Here is a 12,048-nt window from a genome sequence, read left to right on the forward strand (position 1 = left end):
AATCAAGATTGTACCTCGAAACAAGCCAGAAATGACAAATAATGATCACAATGACGCAGTAGGCAAGAATAAAAGAGATGACTGAAAAGAGCTACAATACTGTGCAAAAGTCTTGAGCAACTCCCTTTTCTTTATATTTTGCTAGAAAATGGAAAGTGGGTGGATGAAGGCATACAAACATACATGGGAGTACAGTACAAACTTCTAACAAGTTTGAACTGCCTTAGACATTTCTTTGGATTTTTGCTGCCATTTGTTCTCTTCTCTGTAAAAATGATCCCATGCTGCTTCAATGATGTTGAGGTCTGGCCTCTGGGGAGGCCAGTCCATGACTGATCGTATCTATTGTCTGCTTTTCTACCCCGGTATGCTTTTAATTCATTGGCAGTGTGTTTGGGATCATTGTCATGCTGATAACAATGATGGTATTGCATTATGGATCAAAATCTGTTGATTTCGACCTATAGTTCCATTTATTTTGACAAATCTCCAATACCACCGACTGAAATGCTGCTCCAAACCATGACAGACCCTCCACTGTGTTTTACAAATGGCTGTAGACCTTCACTGTGATACCTCTCTCCTGATCTGCTCTGCTGACAATAATTTCAACCAAACATTTCAAACCTCATTTGATTCATCACTCCACGAGACCCATTGTGAGATGGCATTTTATACTTGAACGATCTATAGGTAAGTGTTAAGTGACAGACAAAACATTCCTCTGCAAATGGACTGAAATTTGTGAAAAAGCGGCCAATTTCTCCAAAAAAACATTTGAAAGACCCTCAGAAATCCTAGAGAACTGCCCAGAGAAATAGCTGCAGGCGTTTCAAGATGGCTGTCGTTTTTGTAGAGATTTCCTTCTGGTAGGATTTTTTTTTATGTGAAAAATCTATTTCAACTTTAGAGAAAAATATTAAAAATGAAAAAGAAATGGAATTTTAAACGGAAATGTCAACAGCGTTAAAATTAAGGAAAATAACTGGATAGCTGCAATAAATTGCAAAATCGTATTTTAAGTGTTACTCTATAAACATGCCCCAAAGGTTTCATGAAAAAAATGGAACATTTATTTTAAATATTGTCCTTTTATAATTGTCAATTAAATCTCTTTCAGCTCAAAAGCTACAAAGATGCATGACCGCGACAGCGTTACTTCGTGCTGCGGCACCGCCGCCGGAAGTGTATGTCAAACGGGTTAAAAGCCAGTTGACGAAGGCTAGCTAACCGTAGCTGTCAGCCGGGTCCAGTCATTGTGTAGGGATGGAGGTTACACGGAAAAGTAAGTAGCCAGACACCGTTTTCAGCGATTTACGGACTTTTTGTCTCACCATACATTTCACGATAGGATGAAATAGACTAGTGGTATGACAGATATTCAGTACTGAGCAGACTGAAAATGAACATCCCAGCGTGAGTGCTGCCTGCGAGCGAGCTACCCAGCTAGCTTGATAGCTGCAGTGTGTTCAACTGCTGGCTAGCATTGCGCTAGCATTCTGATACTGACTGACTGTTTCCTTCTCTCAGATTATAAAGACTGCTTAAACACTGTGTACAGCGCGATAGAAGAGGCTGACTTCCTTGCCATCGATGGGGAATTTTCAGGTATCCGTGTCAGAGCTGTAGCAGACGTTGGTATTGAAGTCCCCAGCATTATATGTGGAAACTGACTTCTTTTTTTTTTAATTGTTTATTTTAAAGGGATAAGCGACGGTCCTAATGTCAGTGCACTAACCAATGGACTGGACACACCGGAAGAGCGATACACGAAGCTTAAAAAGGTTAGCAACGTTGAGAAACGCAGTATATGCATATTAAATAATACTGCAACCTCCATACACACAATTCTAGTTGGAACCTCTACTTCTTTTATGGTCCTGCAGTAGCTTGAACACTTTCACTTTTCCGTTTATCGTTTGAACGTGTTAACATGTGTTTCTCTCCATGCCTGCAGCATTCCATGGACTTCCTCTTGTTCCAGTTTGGTTTGTGTACCTTCAAGTACGACCAGGCAAAGTCAAAGTGAGTGGTGTCTGTTTGTTGAATACAGTAAATGTGTTATTCTAATTGGTGAAACACAAAAATAACTAATCAGCTACTGGACTCCCATTAGTTTGCTGGTGTCTGGTCCTTTACATTGAAGTGCACCATAATGCATAAACCACAGATGGCCTCTGGTCAAGTGTAGGCATACTGTTTTAGATTCAGACTAATCTACTGATATTCTCCTCCTTGGGCATTCTCACACTTAAAGCCGGATTATGAAATGGATCACTGCCCACAATTAGGCCCAAAAGCCTCCAGGCTTACTACATGCCCATTGCCTTGTACCATTTCAAATGAGGGTCTGGGACAGTGCAGTTTCTAGACACATTATCATAATCTGTTTAGGGAAAGAGGTGGTTGGAGGCCAAAATTAGAGCAACTGTGTCCAGTAATATTAGGCTTGTCGCTTTTGATATGGTTACTTTAAAGGTGGGGACCAGGCCTGTGACCACTCAGTCAGGTGTTGTCTTCAAAACAACTCTGGTGCATCAATATGGCAATAAAAGATGAAGCCAGTCTGCTGTTGCGTGACCAGCTTCTCTTTGTGGTAATACAGAGAATAACCATGATAAATCAGGGAAACTGGCCAATGCCAGTTGCTGATTGCATAAGCGAGTATTCACATCAACTACTTGCAGAGTGTAGCCAGAATCTCATAGATTGACATGGGTGCAGGCATTTTTTATTAATTCGTTAATGTATGCTATTCCTAGTTTTCCTTGTTTATTTCTACTTACAAGGAGGTTGATGTCCTATTTTGGCCTTTGGTCCAAAAATCTATCTTTGAGCCATTGTTTGGTTTACTTTTGTGATGCATACAGTTTAAACCAATTCTCTGTGCATTTGTGCATGTGAGATAATGTTAAATCCAGGTTCTGAAGACACTGTAATTTTTGTGTATGTGTGTGTCTGTATACCTTGCAAAATATTTGTCAGTAATGCAAGACATTGTAGCAATATATAACTGGGGCCCAGTCTCCCTGTGGTGCTTAAAAGATGTAAAGTGCTTGAACCATATATATTTCTGCAGGTTATTGCAATAAACTCCCAGGAACTTAAATTATTTCTCCTCCCCATTTCCTTGCTCTGCAGGTACATCACAAAGCCCTTTAACTTTTATATATTCCCTAAACCGTTCAACAGGACATCTCCTGACATAAAGTTCATCTGTCAAGTGAGTATTGTTCTCCACATTATTGAATTGCTTCTTAATAAGCAACTGGGATATGACCTTTTGGATTCAGAGAGATTTAGATGGTTTAAAAATGGTGCTTCATGAAATGCTGGTTCAGCTGCAGAAAGCTTTAATAACAGTATTAACACAAACACATTTTGTCATTTCAGAGTTCCAGTATCGACTTCCTGGCCAGTCAGGGATTTGACTTCAACAAGGTGTTCTGTCACGGTGAGTGCAAAAAAAAAAAAAAAAAAAAAAAAGCAGTTCTAGATATCTATTGTTATACAAAAATCTTAAAATGGAAGCTCACTGTGATTACTTGGCCTCTATACTTGATATATAATTACTCATAAAAGCTATAAAGGGTTTTCTGCTTCTACTTTATAGCAGTTATGGTGATGTGCACGCACAAAATTGCCATCAGATTTATGAACCATGTGCTCTGGCCAGTTTTCTTGCCACCGTGGGTATGTTAGTGAATCAGAATCATTCTACATCAGCAGGCTTTTACAATATAAATGGAAGCCTTCGTGTTAAAGGAAGCAAAGAATTTGTGTTGAATTCTTTATAGTATTACTCAATGAATCGTATTTAATTCTGAGCATTTTTTTTTCTTCTTTTGGTTTATGGTTATTTTAGAAAGCTGTAACAATGTTGTAGTAAAATCAGTGCTCATTTGAAAGAAGTGAGTACATTTTCTTAGACTGCTAAATCTTCATCTGTTTATCTGTATGGTCTGCGGTCATCTTCAATTCATTCATCGAGTACGAACAAATTCAGGTACAAATGTTTGTGTGCACATTGTGAATGTGGCCCATTGCTGAAACTTTTTCTTGTGGCTTAGCGCACACTCCAGAGCACAAACCACACATTACAACTATGCCCCATTTACGCCCAGTGAACCCTGCTTGAATCATGTTAATCAACAACCTGTGGGTCTCTCTCTATTTTCACGTTGCATTCTTTCTGTCTCAATTGTGCGCCTGCAATTTCATCTAATCTCAATGTGCAAATTAGTTTGGCACAGACGGCTGATTTGTCAACAAACATTGCACGTCCCAGGCAAGCAGTGGACCAGCAGTGCACAATAGCGTGACTGCTGCTACCTGGCCTTCCACAAATGCAGTTGGGATGAATCGGTTGCATTATATTAAGTGCATTAAACCTCATCTGGATACACATTCCATGTTTGTACACGCTGCACAATAAGCTCCAGGTCACTGCAAAGTTTAAAAACGAGGCTTTGTGGTATTTTAAAGGAATCCCCTACCTAAATCAGGAAGAGGAAGCCCAGCTGAGAGAGCAGACAGAGGAGAGGAGGAATCAGCATGCCAATGGTGTAGGGACACCATCCTTTATCTCCCCATCATCCTCCAAAGGCTCTTCACATGTACCTGAGGAACATAAAGATTTCATCAACAAAGTTGTGTAAGTGCTGCTTCAGTTGTTTTCTTTACAGCATCAAATGAGTTCTTTGATCATGTTTTAGCTTTTGGTTGATGTCCTTGGTGGTGTATTGGTCAAGGAAGCCACAAAGGAAACGTTGTTTGCTTTTGAATACTCTACAATCATTTTGTTTCCACTACAGCGAGAAGGTTGAGGCCCTCATGGTTAACTCTGAGAAGACTTTGGACCTGGAACCATGCACTGGGTAACTGGACACTCTTCTAGAAAAGCTGCATCTAACCCAAACTTTTGTTTTCACCATGTAAATTTCATTTTATTTCTACTTTTGCTTTCCAGATTTCAGCGAAAGCTGATATACCAGACGCTGAACTGGAAGTGAGTGTTGCTTAAAGCCCTGTCTTTGCTCTGACGGTCTTGCTTGGCTTAAAGATTAACATTTGTCTTGTTCCTACAGGTTTCCAAAGGGCCTGCACGTGGAAACTGTGGAAACAGAAAAGGTATGCTTATATTTTGTTTGAAGCTGTTTTTTCACTTTTTGCTGTTTTGTGAACATTTGAAAATACATATTTGTGTCTTTGCAGAAGGAGCGATACATACAAATCAGTAAAGTTGACGAGGAGGAGAGGAAGCGGAGGGAGCAGCAGAAACTAGAGAAAGAGCAGGCAAGCTATCAAATGTTTCTTGTGCTAATTGTCAAGCTTGTATGAAATTCAGAAAAACATGTTGTAGCTTTATGCATTTATAAAACTAACCGAACTGAATCACCTCCCCCTGACAGGAGGAGCTAAATGACGCTGTTGGTTTCTCCAGAGTCATCCATGCCATCTCAAAGTCTGTAAGTCTAGTTTTTCACTTACAGATTTATACACAAATATAGACTGAGGCTTTATACCAACATGCAATTTTGTGAGCAAAGTTTTGTTTGTTAAAGAATTTCTTTTATAGTGTTGCGTTTTGTTTTTTTTGTTGTTGTTGTTTTTTTTTTTGTTTTTAGAAGATTTTTAAATTTGCGCCCATAAATGTGACATTTACAGAACCACTCTTTCTGACTTGCAGGGTAAACTGGTTGTCGGCCACAACATGCTCTTGGATGTGATGCACACCATCCATCAGTTTTACTGCCCTCTGCCTGAGGTATGTTTTGCATATTTTAAATATGGAGCTAAAATGCATTTTCGGTACAAGAAATGGCAATTTCAAGCTTGGTATGAGATGTATGCATTATTTAAGGTGGTACTCTTTTTTTTTTTTTTTTTTTTAAGGATATTCAAGACTTTAAAGAAGTTACAATGTGCGTCTTCCCAAGGTAATGTTGTTAAATTTGGGGTTTTTGTCATTACAGCAGGGGTTTTGCATTACTTTTTTATTTGTTTGCTTTAATTGATTGATTTATTCACTTGCAGACTTCTAGACACCAAATTGATGGCTTCCACTCAGCCATTTAAGGTAAATCATTTGCTTAAGTGCTTTTAGTGGATCGCTGTTGGTCACTAAGATGTATTGAAAAGATGGGGGTGGGGTAACACTAATTTATGTTTTGTTTACTTTCCATCTGTGAACCCATCAGCTGAACTGCTGACTTACCCTCATGAGGCCCATTTTTCAGGCCTTCTGCTACAGCCAGCCAATATCTAGGCTACAATTTCCTATTTTTAAAACTCAGTCTTAATTGGACAGTGTTCAAAATTCAATTCGTCTTCTGCTTCATGTAGACTTTTTTTTTTCCTGGATGTAGGCAGTTACTTTGAAGTCTTCATCTAAGGGCAACAGTCTCCCTGAAAGGTTAACACTGTTACCCAGTATGATGGCTGCATTGCCTGCTAAGTCCTGAGTGGCGACACCTTCAACATTTCTGGGTTATCCTGCCCGAACTCTAAACAAGTGCCAGTATGATTTATATTGCTGTTGTGCTGACCTGCAGTTTTGGTAGTAACAGTAGCATTAATAATAACGTTTGCCTACACAGTTAGAATTCTGCTGATATCCAGTTAGTCAAGAGAGCTCAAAATACAAATGGAAACAAAAAGCTTCTGACATCAAACATGTCACCCCCACATCCCTGTGATGTGGTTGTTTGAGATTAGTGTCCACTAAATCTGTGTCAACCTGTAAATTCCCGCTGCTCTGTAAGTACTTTAAGAGCTCCCGTGCCTTAATTTCTCTGGTGTCAACAAACTTGACCACAAGCTGATTATGATTTTAAGTAGGGCTTATTAAGACAGTTTTTGTAATTGGGTCTAATTATAATGTGATGGTACAAGTGGCTAGAGCCCTCAATCAACTGAAGATATCATTTGTGATTTGTTGTAAATTATAAGTGATCAGGGCGATAATTGCACGTTCTTTTACATTTCAGGAGTTGATCACAAATACTTCTCTGGCAGAGTTGGAGAAGCAGCTGAAGGAGAGCCCCTTCAAGTCACCACAAGTTGGTGAGTAAATAAAGCAGACTCTGTCTGAAATGCAGTGACTGTCCAGAAACCCCGCTGACACACTTTTGTCTCTGTGCTGCTGTTCTCAGAAACAGCAGAGGGCTTCCCCAGCTATGACACAGCCCAGGAGCAGCTCCATGAGGCGGGTTATGATGCCTACATCACTGGCCTTTGTTTCATCGCCATGGCCAATTATCTGGGTAATCACTGATTCTTTTCACACAGAAAGTTTCAGTTCAGATATTTGATTTTAAACTTGGCGTTTCCCTTTACAGGTTCTTTCTTGACTCCGCCCAAAGCATACATCTCAGCTCGTTCCAAATTAATTGAGCCTTTCTTCAATAAGTAAGTGATTTCATAGATTTGATTTGCTTTAAGTGTTTTATTTTGATTTACATTTTTATTTTAATAAAACCTTTTTAATACTTGTTTTCTGTTATTAAGGCTTTTTCTGATGAGGATTATAGATATACCCTACCTCAACATCACAGGACCGGATTGTGAGTAAAGTACTGCAACGCAACATGACTGTCACTAATGGTCTATTATATTAACTTGGTTTGGACTCACTAATTCCAAAGTGTTTTTTTTTTTTTTGTTTGTTTTTTTTTGTTTTTTTTTTTGTTTTTTTTTTACAGACCAAATGTTAAATTTTGAGCATTTCTTAGAGCTGCGGCGGTATTAAACTGAAACAGCTTAAATATTGTTAGACTCACCCTAACACAATACAAAGTTAAGTTTCAAACTTAAAATATGCTTGGTACAAATTCAAACTGCAGCTCGTCCACGTCATGTTTGTCTTTCTTCCCTTCTTCTTGCACAGTGCAACCCAAGAGAGACCATGTCCTGTACGTCACCTTCCCAAAAGAATGGAAGACTAGTGACCTCTACCAGCTCTTTAGTGCCTTTGGTATGTCACAATTTAGCCCATTAATTCTGCTTTTAAACGGATATTAGCAATTCTTTATAATTTACCCTCTGCTCTTTATCTACTCAGGGAACATCCAGGTTTCATGGATAGATGACACGTCTGCCTTTGTGTCCCTAAGTCAGACGGACCAGGTACAGATAGGTGAGTGTGACGCTTTAGCTAATCACAAAGTAGTAAATAGTCTTTCATAAATGTTTCAAACTGTGCTTTTTTTTTTCTTTTTTTTTCTTTTTAATTTAAACACAGCTATGAACACCAGCCGCTATGCAGAGAGCTACAAGATCCAGACATATGCAGAGTACATCCAGGGAAAGCAGCAGGAAAAGGAGAAGCAGACAACCAAAACATGGGGAGAAGACAGTTGGGTGAAGCCTCACTACACCTGCTCCACCACTTCTGCGTTTGGATATTCCAGGTACTCGTGCAATGAATGCTTCACATTGTACATTTCCTGATGAAATTCTGTCCATTTTTCTCTTCTGTAGTATTTTCTTCAGATTTTCACAGGTTGTGTTTACATGAAATATTCTGCTGTTGTAGGATGAGGAAGCGAAGCATCAGTCCCATGCAGGGAGAGCAGGGAGCTGATGATGCTCAAATTACAGATGGCTGGAGTCACTACTCTTATCCTGATACCACAGGCACCAAGAAGATGAAAACTGATGGTGTGTGAATACGTGTGTTCATCTGTACTGTTTTTGTTTTGTTTTTTCTCTGTTTGGTAGTATGCAGCAGGATTCCCCTAGGAAAGTACTTAGTAGAGGATGAGAGCAGGTGGCATGGTGAATGATAATCACTGCCAAGGAGTTAAAGTTAAGCAAGCCTGGGTACTCTAGCGCTAGATTAGTGTAATTTTATTAATATTGACCTGCTCCAAAGCAGAGATGTCAAATGACTTTGATGACATTATTCCCAAAGATATTTATGGTGAATAGTGAGGGAGTGCATATACTAATAAAAGCTCTGTCTTAATGCATTTTCTACACACACGCTGTGTCCCATTAAATGATAATGAATACTCTGAACTATAATCTTGGGTCTTGTGCACTGTTGTCACTGTTTCCTAGATGCGGCAAATACTAAAGCTGTCGAGAGTAAGACATCCGAGGGATGGCTGAAGACGACGTAAGTAAAAGCAGCCATCATTTATGCTGACACTGTCATGTTTGTTGTGATTTAAGCCTCTTATGGTTGCTGTGTTCTGCAGGGATCTATCAGATTCACCTGGGCTAAGTCCAGCCCCTGATGATGAGAAAAGCCCAGAGGGTACAAATCCAGGCAATGACGCTGATGGGACTGTCCCTTGGCAACAAACTCCAACAGTACACAAGAGGAAGGGTCAAAAGAAAAAGAAATCTGAAGGTGCGTTTTAGTTTTTTGATACCGGTCCATTAACCTTCTTTTTTTTGTGTCCCGTTTGGATCTTTAGCCATCAGAATTGTTGTCTTAAGGCCAAGAAAGATGCCAAGCGGATTTATTACCGGTCCATTAACCTACTTGCAGGCCTGGAACAAAGATTCTCCTCATGTGGTTTTTAGTTTTTTTGTTTTTTTTCTTTATTTATTAAATAATGGTTCATCGTCACATTTAGATGTTCTGGAAGTAAAAAAACAGGACCAGGTCAGATTCAGGCTGACTCACTGCTTTGGGCTCTTTGTAGTGTTGTCAAATATAAAGATGTGTAGCTAAAATCTGCTTAGCTGCGCCCTTTCCTAAGTTAACTACTCCCTTCTTTTATCCTAGATAAGAATAAGACAAACTAAATATCTTCTCAACATACATTGATTAGCGTGTGTGTGTGTGTGTGTGTGTGTGTTAACTTGAACAGGGCAAAATAGGAGTTTCAGAGTGAGACCATAGGTGTATCTACTAAAAAAAAAAATCTCAGGCAAGTTCGAATCCCAGTGGCCTTGACCTCAAGGTCAGAGGTCAAGTTTTCTGAAAATCCTGTGAATGCAATAACTTACACTGGGTGACGTAGGATTATGAAATTGATATTGCAGGAGGCCAAGAAATGGCACTGAGGGTGCCAGTATTTTTGTGTTATGTTCCTTTATGCCATCTTTTTGACATTCCAGAGAATTGGGAGAAACTGGAATATGGTGGGAGTCAGGTAGGGAATACTTGACAAAGGAGATCTGCTTGTAGTTGATCTCATAGAAATAATATAGTTACCAAATATACTTGGACTATAGTTTGTTTTTGTTTTGTTTTTTTCTTTCTTTCTTTTCTTTGTTGCTGGGAGTCTCATTTGTGAAAGCTGAAATTAGGTGAGAATCTAAGGGTTCACAACAGCCTGAGGATGTTAGTAAGGGATTACATGGCAGTTTAAGGAAGGGGAGGACTAACGGTAAAAAATAAAACTGTACATTTATCATATACTGTTTTAATATGACCTGGTGAATGTAGACACTGGGAGCAAGTTGTTGGGTTTTTTCAGTCATGTGAAAAATGTGCATCTCTCCTGTGCAGGTGCTGAATCTACACCAACGCTGTTTGAAGTCCCAGAAGTCTGGTAGCGAGAGGTGAAGCATGTAGAGGCCGCTGTCTCATACTGGGCTCCTGCACAGTCTCTCTTCCTAAGCACTTGGGATATTCTCCTTCAAGGTCGTATAGTACTATATTCATTTGTTCATCCAACAGCTGTGGATACCGTGTCCATAGCTACCAGCCAAGCTACATAACTGGACTACTGACAGAGAACACAAGCCATAACAGCAGCTGCCATATTTTGATCCTACATCAGAGGAGCAGGCAACTCCTCTGGGTAAACACACACAGATGTACCACCAGATCTTTAATATCGAAATTATTGTTCATTTATTCTCTGATGTGTTCAGACTGGTATCTGCCACCACATCCACGTTGTCACTTTGGAAACATTTACACGTTTTAATGACGGATACCTGTAGTCAGTCTTATTTTTGTGAGTGTGAGTTGTGAGTGTGAGAGTTTATGCATGTGAGGGACATGTACATTTTTCTCCCGTCTTTGTATCCCTGTGAGTCATAAATTGTGAGATATACCACTTGACAGGTCCTATAGTTTACAAAGTCAGGGTTATTTAGTATTTTAATGCAGTCCAATATTTTTTCCATTTTTAAAAAAGTAATGAGAGGTGCTTGTATTTCCTTTTTTTTTTTTTTTTCTCTTGTACAGAAATGATTTTTCTTTACCTTTTTGTGTTGAATGTTTTGTAACCGTGTCAACCTTCAGCTGTCTGAGTATGTTCTAATGCAAAAGGTGTAAGCGTTAAAATGACGTATACATTTTTGTATGAGAAAGTTTAAAAATCCTTGAATATTTCCTTGGAAAAGGGGGGAAAAAAATTAAAGAATGTTTCTTACTAATTGTTTTTGTCTCATTTTCTTAAACAATTGTTAAATAGACCTTTTTTTTTTTTTTTTTTTAAACATTCCTCATGATTAAATTGACTACTTCTGATTATTTTTGATGTTGTTGAATGGAAAACATGCCTGAAATTATTTATTATAGCAGAGGAATTTAATTTGGTGACTTGGCTTCAAGATCCTCCCACGTTGTTAAATATTGCACTCAATTTCTGTGTATACACCCCCGCAGCCTATAGGAGGATGCTGGGGTGGTGGAAGGCTTGAAACTGCTCCCAGAGGGGGAAGATGGGAAATTCTGGAGCCTAAATGGAAACTTGAGAGTTGTGTTGATTCCCGATTCTTGTGTTATCTGTCCAGCTTGCAGATCTTTAAAATGCAAAATCATTCAAACCCCATGAGGCTTTCAGAATCAGTTGAGGGGTTGGTTGTTTGTTTGTTTTCTTTCCTTGTTTTGTTTTTTCCAGAACATGTGTTAAAGCCTTACAAAATTGTGCCTTCATTCTTTAAGTACATGGCCCTGTATTGAATATTTGTCTTTTGGGTTTTTAAGAACAGGTGCCACTTGTTTTTTAAGGGTAAATAAACACATTTGAGCTCTGTTTGAGAACACAGTTAAATCAGTTATATATCCAAAGTGTTGGACATCAGCGTCATGGAATATATTAGACTGGAATTAAAAGCGCAGCAGTGTAACGTCTG

At 39.0% G+C, this 12,048-nt stretch overlaps 1 protein-coding gene across 1 annotated transcript; it reads left to right on the forward strand.

Annotated features, from left to right (window-relative positions):
• The first annotated feature begins 1,139 nt into the window (after positions 1 to 1,139).
• On the forward strand, positions 1,140 to 11,346 carry parn (poly(A)-specific ribonuclease (deadenylation nuclease)). Its single transcript, XM_026171650.2, has 26 exons — positions 1,140 to 1,285; positions 1,531 to 1,608; positions 1,705 to 1,784; positions 1,958 to 2,025; positions 3,142 to 3,223; positions 3,394 to 3,454; positions 4,486 to 4,654; positions 4,815 to 4,877; positions 4,970 to 5,008; positions 5,088 to 5,130; positions 5,215 to 5,295; positions 5,412 to 5,468; positions 5,690 to 5,767; positions 5,896 to 5,939; positions 6,037 to 6,079; positions 6,990 to 7,065; positions 7,155 to 7,265; positions 7,341 to 7,410; positions 7,510 to 7,565; positions 7,889 to 7,975; positions 8,063 to 8,137; positions 8,243 to 8,411; positions 8,537 to 8,661; positions 9,064 to 9,121; positions 9,204 to 9,358; positions 10,469 to 11,346. Exons 1-26 carry the CDS (start codon positions 1,267 to 1,269, stop codon positions 10,513 to 10,515), a joined length of 2,034 nt encoding a protein of 677 aa, XP_026027435.1. The 5' UTR covers positions 1,140 to 1,266; the 3' UTR covers positions 10,516 to 11,346.
• The last annotated feature ends 702 nt before the right edge of the window (positions 11,347 to 12,048 follow it).

This window comes from Astatotilapia calliptera, chromosome 6 (genome assembly GCF_964374335.1).
Source record: "Astatotilapia calliptera chromosome 6, fAstCal68.1, whole genome shotgun sequence".
Taxonomy (NCBI): Eukaryota; Metazoa; Chordata; class Actinopteri; order Cichliformes; family Cichlidae; genus Astatotilapia; species Astatotilapia calliptera.

What these genes read in the sequence shown, in the direction of transcription:
- parn (XM_026171650.2), top strand. An exon ending in ACATAAAGTTCATCTGTCAA is followed by an intron (nt 3,224 to 3,393) that starts GTGAGTATTGTT and finishes TTGTCATTTCAG; the next exon opens with AGTTCCAGTATCGACTTCCT. An exon ending in CCAGCTCTTTAGTGCCTTTG is followed by an intron (nt 7,976 to 8,062) that starts GTATGTCACAAT and finishes TTATCTACTCAG; the next exon opens with GGAACATCCAGGTTTCATGG.